Source organism: Haliaeetus leucocephalus, unplaced genomic scaffold, assembly GCF_000737465.1.
Source record: "Haliaeetus leucocephalus isolate CR32 unplaced genomic scaffold, Haliaeetus_leucocephalus-4.0 Scaffold228, whole genome shotgun sequence".
Taxonomy (NCBI): domain Eukaryota; kingdom Metazoa; phylum Chordata; class Aves; order Accipitriformes; family Accipitridae; genus Haliaeetus; species Haliaeetus leucocephalus.
Window position 1 is genome coordinate 6,897,732 of NW_010972664.1, and position 17,026 is coordinate 6,914,757.

At 37.8% G+C, this 17,026-nt stretch overlaps 1 protein-coding gene across 1 annotated transcript in view; it reads left to right on the top strand.

Moving 5' to 3' along the window:
- The window catches only part of CADM2 (cell adhesion molecule 2), a 187,926-nt gene that overhangs the window by 106,916 nt on the left and 63,984 nt on the right, over positions 1 to 17,026 (top strand). The window contains exon 7 of the mRNA XM_010567639.1: positions 14,403 to 14,581. Coding sequence (XP_010565941.1) covers positions 14,403 to 14,581 — 179 coding nt within the window. The remainder of the gene's footprint in view (positions 1 to 14,402; positions 14,582 to 17,026) is intronic.

Here is a 17,026-nt window from a genome sequence, read left to right on the forward strand (position 1 = left end):
ACTCATCATTGGAAAAAAAAAGCTCATAATAATCTTTCCTTATTAATACTTTGATATACCCTTTGGACCTCAACTGGCAGTGGGGATATCACCAACAGACATAATGTTGATTAAGGAAAAAGAGAAAAGGGAACTGAAAATGCGGTGTGACAGTAGTTACCTCCTGTTTCCTCCTTCTTGCAGTCTCCACCATTATCTCTATGTGGCACTTCAGCATAGCCTATGTAAGCCAAGATAGTTTCAGAAAATGTACGTTTTTTAATCCTATTAATATGAATCCAGTTGGCAGCTGGTCACATGTGGTGTTCACCAGGGCTCAGTTTTGCGGCCAGCTCTCTTTAATATCTTTATCAATGATCTGGACAAGGGGATTGAGTGCACCCTCAGTAAGTTTGCAGTTGACACCAAGTTGGGAGGGAGGGTTGATCTGCTCGAGGGTAGGAAGGGTCTACAGAGGGATCTGGACAGGCTAGATTGATGGGCTGAGGCCAACTGTATGAAGTTCAACAACAAGTGCCGGGTCCTGCACTTGGGTCACAACAACCCCATGCAGCGCTACAGGCTTGGGGAAGAGTGGCTGGAAAGCTGCCTGGCAGAAAAAGACCTGAGGGTGCTGGTTGACAGCCGGCTGAATATGAGCCAGCAGTGTGCCCAGGTGGCCAAGAAGGCCAAGAGCATCCTGGCCTGTATCAGAAACAGCGTGGCCAGCAGGACTTGGGAAGTGGTTGTCCCCCTGTACTTGGCACTGGTGAGGCCGCACCTCGAGTACTGTGTTCAGTTTTGGGCCCCTCACTACAGGAAAGACATTGAGGTGCTGGAGCATGTCCAGAGAAGGGCAACCAAGCTGGTGAGGGGTCTATAGAACAAGTCTTACGAGGAGTGGCTGAGGGAACTGGGGCTGTTTAGCCTGGAGGAAAGAAGGCTGAGGGGAGCCCTTGTTGCTCTCTACAACTGCCTGAAAGGAGGTTGTAGCAAGGTGGTATAGGTCTCTTCTCCCAAGTAACAAGCAATACAACAAGAGGAAATGGCCTCAAGTTGTGGCAGGGGAGGTTTAGATTGAATATTAGAAAAAATTTCTTCACTGAAAGGGTTGTCAAGCATTGGACCAGGCTGCCCAGGGAAGTGGTGGAGTCACCATCCCTGGAGGTATTTAAAAGACATGTAGATGTGGAGCTTAGCAACATGGTTGAGTGGTGGACTTGGCAGTGCTAGGTTGACAGTTGGACTCTATGATCTTGAAGGTCTTTTCCAACCTAAACAATTCTATGATTCTAAATGGATCTGAAGACATGCCAGTTGAGAAGATGTTATTTTCCTCTGTTCTATGAAATGCATAGTAACTAAGGTGTGTACATCCTATCATTATGCTTTACTGCTGCTTTCCTATCCCCAGCAGTACTTCATTAACATTAGGAGCATAGTTCCTGGTTAATCCCAGTAATTTTCAGCAGCCATTCTGATGCATCCTCTTGAGCACCATATTATCTTAATACTGCTGACATTTGCATGTCTTTGAATACATTTTTTTCAGATATTGTCCATTTAATCCACTGCAGTTTCTGTCATCTTTTGTTCTTATAGTTATGCTTTACTTACAGCTGATGAAAAAGAATAATCTACTAACTTCTCAATAGCTCTTAAAGGTTAAGAAGGAATCAACAAGGTGTAAATAGCAGTATAAGAATCCCAAAGATTTAGCTGTTTGAACACAGACTACATAATTAGAAACAGATAGAATTACAGTGAAACTAGGCCATTAAGATTTCTATGTTTAATCAACGATTTTTCATGTGAATGAAATTCTTACATGCCATTCGTCATCTCAGCTGTACTCTGACAGAAAAGAAAAAGCCCCTAGGAACAGCAATAAAATATTTAAGGTGTGACAATTATTCTTTATATTCACTTATCTGTATAGAGTTTCTCTTCTTCCCTGCACCTCCCCCCCTCGCCCCGTCTTACCTGAAAGTGTAGGTCTTAGCTTGTGAGGCTGAAAGGAAAGGGATTTGTCTTTCTTATTTGCACATCAACATATGGGACTGATCCCAGGCAGAACAGGGGAAGGGCATATATTACCAATGTGGTCCAGTACTGATCCAGAGCACTTCCAGCTCTAGAATTTAAAAGGAACTTTTGGGGCATCACTGTTTCTCTCCTTCATCTTTTACCCATTCCCCTGACTGGAATAATGTCACTGTATGTAGCCCTGAGTGGACCTCAGTTCTTTCCCTGTGTGAGATTACTGGGTTGTCAGTCTGAAGCTCAGGCTCTGCTGACTTTCCATTCTCTGGATAAGGCAGCAGCTTTACCAAGTCTGCCTTCCCCCTCTGCCTGCAGCAGTAAGGCAGATGCACCTTACAGAGAAGGTCTCTCCCCCTTGACTTTCTTGCGCAATCTCCTGAAAGCAAGGCTGTCACTTGCCCTTAATTACTGATATGTCGTTAGAGATATCTTATCCATTGCCTGTGAGAGCTGTTAAATGACTGCATGGCAGATAATAATACATTGTGCACCCACCTGAACAGCTCGTTGTGCAATCTGTCCATATCAGGCCTTCAGTATAAGAATTCTGATACAAAAGCAGCATCTTTGCTACTTTATAGAAATTGGAAAACACCTTATCTAATCTGTGGTCAAGTCCAGGCTGACCCACAGATAGTCCCTGCAAAGTATTACCTAGTACTTTGTCCTTGAGCTAGGGTGAGTTAGCTGACGGTGGTGGTCACTTCTGCCAGGCCTCCATTCCCCAGAAAGTAAGGCAGGATTTATGACATAAGATTTTTTAATGTATTTTTTTCTTTTCTGCTGCTGTACTAGCTTACACCTCTCCTTCTGCCTTTTTAGCCTCAGGAATCTTTTTGAAAGAGATGTTACACTTCTGTGGAGGACTTTTTTTTTCCTGGTTAAAATTTAAAAGAAATATAAATTATTTATAAACTGGCAACAAAAAATGAACAGTATAGCCATACATACCATTGTTTTCTACAGACAGCAGATTTTAAAGTGCACTTTTTATGAAAGCTGTAGAGGTTATAGTGTTTTCTTTGGACTTAACATGTTTTGAGCCTCAGACTTTAAAATACATATGAAAAAGTGTGGTTAATAGCTGGCTACTAAAAATGTTCTAAAATACTAGGCATTTTGATTTGAAGTACTAAAAATGCATTAAAACATCCAGGTCTCTTTTAGAATAAATCTGAAAAAGAAGAAGTCAGTGCCTATTCCCTGACCTTCTAATGGTGTATTTAAAGAGGTTTACCTTTTTTTTTTTTATGGTAATTGGTGTGCCTGTATTCTTCAGTTCCCTGTTTGCCCCTAAGTCATGGTCTGGCCTTGAAAGTTTGGAAATATGGCATCCTCTTTCTCCCTCCTCCATTTTGTGTTTCTACATTCATAACTGATGGAAGGCAGAAATAAAGTAGTTCAGCAAATTTTGCCTTTCATGGGAGTAATTGCCTGCCCAGTGCAGAAAGATCTGAAGACTTGAGAAAGTATAAAAGAGTAGAAATGTCCAATCTGCTGTTTGGGAAGTTGGTCAGGTTCAGAGAAAGCAAAAACTTAGAGGGAGGATGAAATGAGACACCAAAAGTTTGAAAATAGATGGAGTATATGACGAATGTGGGAGAGATTTGGGCAAAATGGAAAACCAGAAGGTGAGGTTATGGAATGGGCACTGTACAGACCAGGTAGCTGAAGGCACTTATTGTTCTCTGCTATGAAAACTCATTAAAATTAGCACATCTGCAGTGCTCCCACTTTCTGACTAAGGAAGTAGCAGAGGCAGGTGCCCAAGAAAAAGGTGGAGAAAATCAACAGCCCCTTAGAAAGCATGCAGTGTTTTTAATCTTATTTTGTCTCAAGAAGGTGGACGGTATAAGCACAAGATTCTTCTCTTCTTTTTTCACTGTGAGCATTTGTGTATATGCAAGATGGAGCGCACACTCCAGTGCAAGAAAGACACAGATCTGCAACACCTTTTTTTTACCTCCTTTTTCTTTTTTCCTTTCTAAGGCTGGCCTAAAAAGCCTACTGGCAGTGTCCCATCAGTGTGTGAATAACAGCTGCTGTAGAATGGAAACTGGCAGCCTTCTCCTAAAAATTGTGTACATACAGGGTATATACATCATAGACACATCTAATGTAAAGTGCAACCATTTCTATGATATTACTCTGACTATTCAGAAAGAAAGCAATTTTGAATTCAAGAGCTCAATCCACAAGTACAGCCATATCAAAATATTGGCAGGGCCTAGTAGGTGTAAGGAAAATTGTGGTCAGTTTTGAATATCAAGGGGAAAAAAGGCAGAAAAAAAATCTGTTAGTGAAGACAATGAGATATTAGTTTCTTGAAGAGAATTAGCCACAAGATCTACCACTTAATCTGATGAAGTTCCATTAGAGAAATCAGCAAATTGGTTGGATACCAATAACAATAACAACAATAAAATACTTAAAGACTGTAGGAAATTTTACAAGTGATCTGAAGAGTTCAGATCTCAAAAAAAAAAAAAAAAAGAAAAATTTGAAAATAATTTCAGATAAAATCCAAAAGTATGCCTATAGAGAAAGTGTCAGGCTTGGAAGAGTAATGGATGTATACTTGGGAAAATATCAGTACCACAATAAATTGGTTTAAACGTAGAACGGGAATGAAGAAATGAAGGATTTCTGAGGCCTTATGATGAAACTTAGACACGAGAGTATTGTTCATCAAAAGATTAAAAATAGAAGTATTTTTTAATTCTTTTTTATATACAAGTAGTAAAACTTGAATGTCTTGGAAGAATATTATTTGGATTTATTTTCTTGTTTTAGAGCACAAACTTGGAAACGAAGTCTGAAATCATTCACAGATTTCATTGCACCATAATAAGACTGGCAATCAGTAAGCAATTAAATATTCTTAAAACAGCTATAAAAACTGAAATACATTTTGCACTTCCATGAGAGTTAAAAATACTTTGCTACAGCTTATCCTGAAACACAGATGTCTGAACCTACACTACGTTGAAAAGACTGGATATTTAGAATACTTCATAGATTTGCCTTCTCTGCAACTTGCTACTAGAAAATATGTTTTATGTATTGGAAGGATATAAAGTATTACGCTTCTGTGTTAGTATAAAAATGGTAGCTGCAGCAGGCAACTATCATATAAACCAAAGGACTTCTGCTCGTAGTGATATTGATCCTCAGAGTGGGTTTAAATATAATTCCAAGTTTAATACTTCAAGAGCAGAAAGTATTCTGCATGTGGTCTGTTGTTAAGTACTAACAAAAAGTATGTCGAGTGAAAACTTAATATTCTTTTTTTAAGAATTCTTATAAAGTCACACTCAGAGTTTACTCATTTCAGTACTCTCAAGTCATTAGGGTAGTACTGGACAAAATATCATTGTTCATGTGAATCAGAAAAGGCTCTACTACAGAACGTATACTAGATTTGGATGGCTAGGATTTTAATGCACTTTCATATTTTAATGTATAATCTAAGGTGTTGTGGCATGGAAGTTGTAGGCTCAGGAAATAAAGCATACTATGTGGTGCAATACCTTTTGGACCAGTTTCTCAATATGGCATAATCAAAGTAAAATGTTTTGCAGAAATGATAATTGCTGAAAGATAGAAAAAAGTAGAAAATAGAAAGATTACTTAAAAACACAGGCTGAATAATTTAAATAGTCAGCATGAACTGTAAGCCTTAAGTGATAGCTGATGCCTGTCAATCCTGATCTATCTTTATGCACTGGCACACAGTTAAGACCTTTTGTCAATAGTTCAGGAGTTTATAGGTAATTTCCATTTAAGAGTAATGAAGCTCTTTAAGACATAAAATCTGAATTTCTTCACTCTACAAGAGATCCATGTGATTTGTAGAGGCTATGAACTTTGCAAAAAGGTTTCTAGTTCTTATGTAAATTGAAGATAATAGGGTTTCTCATGTTAATCGGAAAAAAAATATAAGCTTTTCAATTTATAGGGTACAACTCAGCAAATAGATTTATATATGGATTTGAAGTTATTAATATCAATTACAAAAGCTGTCTTTCTGAGCATCTCTGCAAACCTTCCATTATTAGAACAAAATTTAGCTGTCTGTCACAATGGAAAGGTAGATCAGGATTTGCTGGTACCTTTGCTCATGGTGTTGGCTCAAATAACAGGGGGCTGTAAGGAAAGTAGGAACTCTGCAGCCAGAACCGTCTTCTTTCTTGCTCATTTGGCAGTCAAGCCTAACCATGTACTGAGTATCTTCTAATAGGAAAGGAGGGAAGCCAGGCAGAGGGGAAATGATCAATAAAGTTAAGAAATACAAAATAGACCATATTTCTCTTCCAGATCAAGAGGACAGTTTTGCTTAGAATTTTTTTTTTCCTAGTTTATTATGACCACATAAAGGAACTTTTAGCAGAGGTCTCCTTCAGAACTTACTAAAAAATGTAAGGCAAAACAGTTTGTCTACATTCTTTAAAGACACGTGATATTTGTAAGAGTTTAGCATGTTATTTTTATGGCATGCAACGGTAATTTCATTGCAAGGTGAGTTTAATAACTCTAAGACAAAAAGGAGATTCCTTCTGATAGAGGAGAGCAGATAAGATGTTCAGATAAAAGCCTTGAAAGAAATAAATAGCATTAGGAGCAGCACTGCTGTAACTGGCAAAATAAAACATGTAAGCTGAATGATTATAGTATGTTCTTAGAAATCTTTATAACAGAAACAGAAGATGCATTTTTAGGTAAGTGTTTTTCTGACTCTGAATAGTTAGAGGTACTTGGGGCGATAAATGGAGTTAGCAACCAACTATGTGCAGTTTGATTTCATGACTCACTGCATTTATTCTGAGTTGGCCATTTGCATGCTCTGGTATTCGGGACATAAGAAATCACTTAAGTAACTGTGTTATCACTACAGCGATGGATTCCTATGTATTCCACTATTGAGAAAATCTGCTGACTTGACCTCAGTTTTGATGTATTGCACAATATCACAACGAAGCTCCTTCTGATATTGACCCATCAGCCATACTGCACATTGGTGAGCTCTCTGATTCTGCATTTCCTTCAAAGCTGAAGGGCTGGCAGTGCTGGCACAACTAAACAAATGCTGACAAAACACTGCTTCTCCAACACACACAGAGTGACTATTGATAATGAATTACAATTCTCTGAACTATTTTTTTTCACTTCTGATGTGGATCATGGGAAGACAGTGGATCACCCACAGCACTGAGCACACCAGTTTGGTGTCCTGTTTTTCCTCCCGTATTAAACTTGTGAATAATACTGGAAGAAACTTCATATATATCTACATATATATATGGATGATGCACTTTTCAGGATGTTCATTTGATGTTGCCTTGCCTTCTTGAAAATGACTAACATAAAGGAAATATTTAAGGGTGGGGAGGCTCAAGTGAAGGCAAGGGGAAAAAATACAGGTAAATACTTTCAAAGAAGTTAACATTATAATGGGTTGGTGATCAATTGGGAAAAAGCTATCCAGACAGAGACCAGCAGCATTACACGTAGAGTGTAGATGGGGGGAAATATGAATAATTACTCTCTTACCCCTTAGCAATCTATACTTTGTATCTTTGGGTAGAAGAATAAATATCTTTGCTTTGAAAAGACTCTTCCTCAGTCACTTTAATCAGTTGCTGTCACAAGCTGCTGAGGGATAAGGACTTTCAGCTGCAAATTTAGTCTGTCGTATCAACATGGTTAGCAACTGTAATCCAGTGAGCCAATCTGAAGGTGAGAGGACTGCCTGATTTATCCAAAGCAAGCTACAGGCAGGGAGGCCTGTCACCCAAGTGCATTTGTGATGGACAAAAGAAAGGCTTTATCTGTATCCAGGACAGAAGGTAAGGGATGAAGGTGTATGGGGTGTTGGTTGGTTGGTTGGTTTCTTTGTTTTCTTTCCTTTTCTGCTATCTTTTTGGTTTGTTTTTTTTTTCTATTTTTTGATGTTCTCTTTTTTTTTTTTCTTTAAATGATGAATGCTAACACTGTTTGAGATTCCTGTCACCTCTTTGAGTTCATAATTTAAGCAGCTTTTTCAAAGGCGTAATACACTGCAACTATCTTCAACATTTCTTGTTGTTCCTGTTGTCTTTATAGCTGTGAATTCCTGTCAAAATTTTATGCTATAAAAAGTGGAAATCTATATTTTGTTGCCATCTCATTTTTACCATATGTTGGTAATTTAATTTGTAAACTTTTTAAAAACACTGGTATAGGGCATGATAAATATTCTTAGGCTATGTTGTTTCTGCTGTGATGCTTATAAGAGAAAAGAAGAGACAAATATAATAGTCAATGCAGGTGTTCAAAGATCCCTTCTTAAAAAAAAGAGAACTTCATAAAAGGTACTTAGGATATTCTTGACTAATTCTTCTGGGGACACAAACACTCTATGAAGGTTAATCAAGCGTTGCAGAACTATAAAATCCCAGAGAGTTCTTATCTCATAAAATAAAAACCATCTATCCAAGCCTTTTATGAAAGGCTAGTGACTATGGATATTGATGTTTTTAATAGATGAAATGCTCCCAAACCAGTCCATCCCAATATGACTCATCAGACTGAGACTTTATATAAACAAGAAGTTCCCTCAGGTTTTAAACTTTCAACTGGATGATTAACTGACAAAGCTAAAAATCCAGATTCTCAATACAGAGAAACTATACATTTCAAATTAATGAAGCAATCATTCTCTTAGATGACTTTTAACATTGCACCAGGACTTGAACAAAAAAGTGCTCTGATAAATGTGGTGATACCTTTTCCATTACTCATTTGAGCATATCCACTAGATTATGTTTTTATGGACTTCAGAGAATACAAGTGTGCTCCTGGTTGGAGAAGAAAAAGGCATTGTTCAAGAAGCCATACTCAATATAATGAATTTACTTGTCTTGTTAGTGTTCCACAAATCCTTCTGCCATCTTTCTTATTTTTACCCACATTGGCTACAAAATTTTGACAGGATGCTTAGATGCCCAGATGGACAACAATATCCTCAGCGAGACTGAGGATGTAAAAAGCTGGCACTGGTTTTTGTTGTTGTTTTGGGGTTTTTCTGAGTGTGATCTTAGGGAAATTAAAAGGTTATCCTATGCTAGTATTATGGGCCAGTAAGTTATCTGAGTGTTGTTTACTAAGGTCTCAGTGAAGAACACTTTGTACATGACCTTTCTGTACACAAAAATCAGAAAAGGGCAAAATGAATAGAGTCAAGAAGTTTCAAGTGAGAATGGATTGCATTGCTTAAATTCACATTGTTCAGAAAGAAGAGGTGATACAATAGATCTATGTATCATTTTTAAATGAAGACTAAGTTAAGATAAATATAATGGTTAGACATAAAGATATTACTAGAAATGAGGATTATAGGGAAGCACTGAAACATCACAGTCCTTTTGTTAAGGATGGAGAAAGGGGTGGAAAATTAACAAACTTGTTTTAAAATACTACTGTTTAAAGTTCTAGATTATCAAAAATATTAACATGGACTTAAATATTAACTGTTGACTTCCATGTTACATAAACAGTTGTTGAAAATGTAAGTCTGTGCCTAAGTGTTTTTTTCTAATCAAATCTGACGGTGGTTTTTAAAACTTTTTTTTTTTTTTCCCCAACACATTCCAGTTTACCCTTACCTTTCTCTCTGACTTATTTTGGGAGAAAATGTTTCTTAGCCTCAGGATTAGAAAATAATTTTGCTTTATTTACAAATTCTTTTTTAAGTTACTTGCAAGAAAAATCCTGTTCCACAGTATAAAACATGAATCATCCTGGAACATGTTACCAGTGTTTTGATGTCTTCATTGCAGTCCCGTTTCAGTTTGACTGGGAAAGAATACCAAAATCTGTTGCTTTTTGTGTCAAGCTTTGAGGCTAACATGAAGACAGTTAACAAAATCATTTATTTCTACCAAAAAAACCCAGTTCCCTTTTGCAAGTCAGTTACTCAAAGTTTCTGGGCCTTTCTACTAGGACTAAACATACCAAAATCTAAGCCCATTTAGCAGTTCTGCAGAGAAAGAGTTCAAATTTCTTTTGGGGGGCTGGCAGAGAAGATACTGGTCATAATTAAGGATTTTTAGCATGCTTGTGATTAGTATCTCTGGCTTCTTTCAGTTTAACACAGTCCTGATAGTGCCACCGTGGGCAGCTGCGTGCAAAGCCAAATCAGTAAAAGCAATACACACTAGCCAAAGAAATAGCATGGGCTGTCACAGTTGAGCTGTGTCTTTGAAAGAATTTCTTCAGTACAGCATGCTTAATTTGTTTGTTTTTGTTTTACAAAGTGTCACACTGTGAGCAAATTAGAATAGGTAAGCCAGAAGCAGAGCTGTCTTTTGGGGACGAAAACATCATCTTGGTGCTTCAGCTCTGCTACCTCCCTCAACCCAGTGAAGGGTCTCAGTGGTAGCACAGCTCATTTCTACTTAACCGCATCCACATGGGAGGGATTAAACCAGGGATATAGAAAAGCACCTCTCATCCAAGATGGGAAAAAAGGGAGGGCAGACTTGTTTTTTGGGTGACTGCATTGGTACTAGCAGGCTGCACGCTCCTGTTAGGACAGAGCAGGTCAGTAAGCTTGTTTGTGCCATGAAATGTGTGAAGGTAGTAACATGCAATTGCATTAGTGGCCTCAGTGCTCATTCTGACTTTACAGCTATTGTGCTCCAAGAAAGATGTTTTCAGGATTGTCTGAGAAAAATGGGGATTAAACTGGTAAGTGTGATTCAGTTTGAAGTAAGCACAAATGCAAGGCACAGGGATACCCTGTTTGTTCCAGTCCACAGAGTAATAGATAGCATTATGGTAACTCTTTAGAATGTGAAGAAAAGCTGAAATTCTGCAATATCAGAGATGTATACAATGGAGAAAAATGTGCAATATTAGGAGTGTACATATTTGCTGGGTCTTTTAGTATGCCAAACCTAAATATCCCCCAGCTGAGCCAGAACCCTTTCAAAATGTTGAGTAAGAGAAAGAACCTCTGTCTGGATCTGCCCCCATGAACATGTTTCAATAGGATAAACTATGGGGAATTCATACTTCTCTGTGCCTTGTGTCACAGAAGGAAAACTTCCCCATCAGTGTTTCAGCTGCATTTGTGCTTTGGACTATGAAAATACTAAAGCAATTGTCAAGGAATAGCCAGTATGCTCTAAATTTATGGTTCTTTTACCCCTTTTTCATGTGATTCCCCCCCCCCCCCCCAACAACCTCCGAAGCTATTAAATTCAGACAGAGAAAGAGGGCTAGACAGAGGCCTGCTAAGTACAGAGCTATCATAACTTATAACAAGGTTATAATATGCAGAAGTGTTACTTACCATATACTGCAATATTCATTACCACTGCTAGGAGATCAGTCTAAAACAGATAAAAGTAAATAAATTTTTGCACAGCAGGTAGGGAACTTCCAGAATTCATTGCCACAGGAGCCTGGGTTGACAGACAGTATAAGGAGATTCAGAAAGATACTAGAGACATCCATAGGCAACGTGTCTAAATACTAAGAAGACACAAAAGAGAACAAGAGATGTGCCCTCCAACATCCCCCATAGAATGATTGTGGATGCTGGCAGACTACAGGGGATATGGACCACAGAAAATGGCCACACTCACATGCTTTCCTTAAACAGCTGCTCCCCTTATCACTGACCACAGCAGCATGCTGGCCTGGGAGCATGTCTCAAGTTCTTAGCTCAATTCTGCCTAACTAATGAATTGTTTAGACCAGAGTGTCTCAAAGCTTCCCAGCAGTGCAGGCAAAATTTAATTTTGTGGCTGTGACAGAATTGCTGCTTTAGGCACCATCCTCCCTGAGAGTGGTGAGATGGAGTGAGAGCTGTGCCTGGCCACCGTGGTGTGCTGACTGTGGGCCAGCTGCCCAGGAATTACTCTGCTGCTGCCACTAAGCCAGCACAGGATGGCTTAATATTAACTGTTAATTAGCAGCTTCCCCCATACCCAGAGTATGTAGATCTGCCTCTCTCTAAGTTGCAGTCTTTCTGCCACCATCATTTTGCAGCCATAGCTAAGTACTCCATATAAGACTTGAGTTGGTATATTACAATGCGACAAAGCACCCTGAATAATTTATTTCTAAGGCTCCATTTAATACTTATTTGTTATCCTATGGGTTTTCCCCTAGGGATGTGCCATCTAATTTCAATTTAAAACATAAGTTCTGTAAATTACCACTGCATAGAAGTTGCCTTAACATGCCATTTATGAAGGTAATGGTGCACATTGTAGCAGAAGTGTTTCAGAGTTTCCACTCCTGGGATTACAGATTCACAGTAAGCTGGTAAATGGGGAACAATGAGGAGTTTGCTAGAAAATGGAATAAATCCACCTTAACATATCAAAGCAAATCGCACCTTAATATTGTGAACTCTGTAAGGCAACGTTTCTGCAACAGCATGGACATATAGATTCCCTGCCCAAATTAAACAGAAAGAAAGCATGTATATTGTGTGTTGTGTATTTAGATACCAGTTCCTGAAAGTGCACTTAGGAAGAGTGTTAAGACATATTTACGGTAAGGTATAAATAAGGCCCGTTACACCGACAGTTCTTAATCCTTTGTTTAAAATTATGTGAATCTTGTTTTCTTCCCTGAGTATATGATTTTCTAAAAAGATAATAACTTCAGAGAAGAGCCAGTCTAGGTAACAAGTTCAACAACAATTTAACAAGGTTTCATCCAAATAGTACTAAAATGTGTAGAAATCTGTTATCTTTGAAGAGAAACGTAAGTTATAGTATTTTTACTTTAAAAAGTAATATAAATTATGTAGCAGTAAGTGCACTTCAGAAAAATTCACTTTGTTTACATCTCTTGCCTAACTTAAAAGAAAATCATGTCATTGCAGTCATTAGAACTATTTTTCTGTGCGTGAGGCCACATTTTGACAAAATGTCTCTCTTTAGGTATTTAGGTTTAATTCTTAACACTTATTATATTTAATAGGGTCTAAATACCTGCTTAAATTAATGAAATTAAGTATTTCTTGAGTAAGACTAGCAAGTAATTTGCCATCTGCTGATTTTATAACAGCTGTTTATGTTTTGTTTTATTACTTAGTCATACAACTGTGTGCTTCAAGAGGAAAATATAGTGTACTATTCTCATACCAAATAAATGTGCAAATCTAGAACTGCTTATGACTGAAATTACTAAAGTTGTGTACCTGAAAGAAAGGGATTGCTATTCGGATTATAGTGTACAAAGCTACCAGATACAAGTAACGTAGCAGTGAATCACTGGGCTGTATGTATCTTGCTTTAGTGACTAGTATCTAAGGACCTGAGATGCTCTGTTTGTGAGATAGTCAAGATTCAGTAAGCCAGCCTTTCATTCCCAGTCGCAGACCTGTCTTTTTGGTGATATCTCTCCTGTAAATTTGAAAGTAGATCTTGTTACGTGTAAGTAAAGACTGCATACCGGTAATAAATACATCCTGCTGTCTGTTAGGCAAATCTCATGAACTGTGGAGTTTCTTGAGAGTCTTTATGAGTTAGGTATTGACAGTGGGAAGGTATATGTGAATCTGCAAGATGGTCAGTTCCCTTCTCTGAGGTGCCCTTAGCTTGCCTAGGGGGTTATCGCTGTCAGTGCTTAGCCTTTGGCCGGTTTGATGCGAATTCATGAGTCACAAGAGGAAAGGTTTCACAAAAGAAGGAAATCCAGGATTTTAAGTCAAATCTTATATTGCTTGTGATAACATGCATAACAAGCAATTATTTGAGGGAAGGATGCAGAAGGGGTGGAAAAAGGGATGGGCTGTGACACAATGCAGCAACAGAAACAAATATAGATTATGGGTAAGATGTGCCACTTTGAGACTGTTATGCCTGGTTCAGGAAAAACACTCAGCGCATGCAAGTACACTTGTGAATGTGAATGGCCTAAATAATTTTAGAATCCATTCACAAACCACTTATATCTACCTCAGCCTGCTTGCATGATTTCTGATGCCTGTCAGCCACACGGGACCATATTGCTCATCACACAAACAGAAAGCTGTTTTTACTTAGCTTGCCAAGCATCTTGCTGTTCTGTGGGCCCTGAAACCTTGCGAGAACTATTTTTGAATTTAGGAAAGATCTTGGCCTATTCCAGTACCATTCTGTTTCCATTTCTGTTTCTGTTCTTTTCCCTGCTTGTTCTTTCACTTTCTTTAGTAGTTCCCATGCAGGATGGTGAGGTTGTAATAGTGACAGTTCATTATATCCAGTAACTTAAATGATCGTTGAATATTCTTTGATGGCAGGTTACTATTCATAAGTTTCTGATGCTAGTGTTTCTGATGTGTGTTGCATGAGCATGCTTCATGTATCTGATTAAATGCATTGCTTTGGATCCAACAGGCCAGAACCAGTACTGTGGACAAAGGACGGTGGAGAACTACCAGATCCAGAGAGAATGGTTGTTAACGGCAGAGTCCTAAGCATCAGTTTCCTAAACAAAACAGACAATGGCACATACCGATGTGAAGCAAAAAATCCTATTGGCCGAAACAGCACAGAATATGTCCTGATAGTACATGGTGAGTGTGTTCTTGTTAGTTTTTTGGTGCATGTTATGCATATGTAGCATTTCAAGAAAATACAATTAGTTGCTTATGATCATTACCAAAAGAATAGCAAGAAAAAGCTGGAAGTGTAAATGCACTTTCATTGATGCTATCATCTAGTTGTGGGGAGTGTGTTTACTTCCTTTTATTGACATGCCTCTCTTCATACAGTTTAAACAAAATATATTCACTTACGTTGTGAACTTTTTGCAAAGTAAGCACCTGTAAAAATGTTTTGCAGTATGTTGGTACTGTTTTATAAATACTTGCATCAGGCACACGCTGTTCAGATAAAGCTGGTTGCAAATGAATATATGAAGTGAAATATTGAAATACCAGAAAGATGGGTGCTTGAGTTTTTTTGTTTAGTTTTTTTTATAGACTACCAAACACAGGACATCAGATACTTTTCTTCATACAAGTTATAGCCTGCTACTGAGAAAATTCAGCTTATACAAGTTAGCTGATCATCACCTGGCCTATCGTTACAGTCAATACTCAAAAATATGTCATGTTCTAAATTCATGATACTTCTAATAAAATCAAAAAATAGGAATGTTCACATTGAATAACAGTTGTTTTCCTTAATTAATTAGGCAACAATGTATGTCACATGAAAAGAATAGCTGGCTTGTACATTGATCATGAAATAGATGGATATAACTCAGGTACAGGAGAAACTATAATAAAAAGTTAGCATTTGCCTTTAATACAGCTTTGCAATATGGATCTAGCGGTGTCAAAACATAATGTTCTCTTATCACTGATATGTATGTGATAATTCCTGGAAGATTATGAGTTCTGTGATTTGAATTTTAACCTAAGTGAATATAGAGGTGAAAGCTCCACTGTAGTTCATGACAGTACTTTTTCCTCTGTTTTTTTAAAAAATGCAACTTCTTATAACCATGACTAAATAAAAAGAAACAATCTAATACAAATCATAGTCTGTAAATATACATGCGAACTATATAGCTCATGATAAATTCGGGTATAACAAATATACATTTCTTTGGTGTTTGTAAGGTCTGAAAAACATTTTTCACTAAAGGTTTAACCTGCCTTTAGGTATTTGGCAGAAAACTTCTAATAAGTGCTACTTTCAGTAACGAGCTATTTTTTGGCACTGTTGATAAAATGTCATTTATCAAAAGAATCACTTAGATTACTTTTCATTTTTCTTAAAGTTCACTATTAGTTTATGTAGGATTAGTGACACAAGTAAGGACGAGGTCTTTGCATGAGGAACACAGAGCCTGTACTGCTGCGTGAGTATTTCTGTATTAAAGACAAACCAAAAAACTAAACCCTCTAACCTCTACTTACATTGATCCCTACAAGAAAAGAAAAAGGAAAAATGTCTTATACATCCCAGAGGTGGTGGTGTATTGGTTGTTGGCTGCAGGCACAGAGTGCACTGCCTTTGATGAGGTAATGGCTCCTGTGCTACCAAATGTTGAAACTTCTGTCGTTTCTGTTTTCTGCCCAATTTATTTATGTTATTATTTCTGAAAACATGGCCTTTTATAATGGTAGATTCTTCCATCAGTGGTGACTTTGCAATATACCTCTATCAAAGATTATTTCACAATCTCCTGTGTGTCTTTTGCACAGTGGCATGCCCCCTGTTGATCTGATTATCTTGCAACACCTTCATGTCAGTCTGTAAAATCATTCATTATCAGGAAGGCATTCTGTTATGTTTGGCAGCACATTAGGCATGTTATCAGGTTTAGCTTGCACATTGCTGACCTTTTCTGTTACGAGTATCGGAGTTTTCCTAATTGCATTTCTGCAAATCCGGTGTTAGAACCCAAGAAGGTAAATGTCAGGTGGTTCTGAGGTTTCTGAAACAATGAGAATAGTGTGACAGAGTATGTGAAGATGTTTAGTGCTTAGCAACTTACTGCATTTCAGAGTTGTTAAGTTTAAGTACAGAAAAGACTGACACAATTATTTTATCAAGTGTAGCACAATCAGTTGTATAGATCAATTTAAGCAGTGTCTTACTCCTTCTTTAGCTCATTACATTCACGAATGTCTCTAGTGAAACATAATCCTCCCAAAATTATACAATATTCTCTCTCTCTTTCTCCTTCCCTCTCTCTGGGGGCTAGCAAACCTACTTTTTATCATTTTCTGAGATGCATTCTTCCACTTAATAGAGGATGTATTTTTTTTCTATGTCTTCCTAAATATATCTGGGAGCATCCTTTGATTTCTCATCCCTTCCCCTGTGCCTAATGTGTTCACGTAATTTTTTTGTCCTACTCCTTTGTTAGAGCTGATTTATCATGTAAGTATGCTTTCTTACCTTGAACGTTAGGTTACTAATACAAGTACATGCCAGATTTAACATAAGGGGAGGTACGTTCAGAAAGATGCAGGAGAGGAGGGGGGAGGAATCCTCATGAGGAG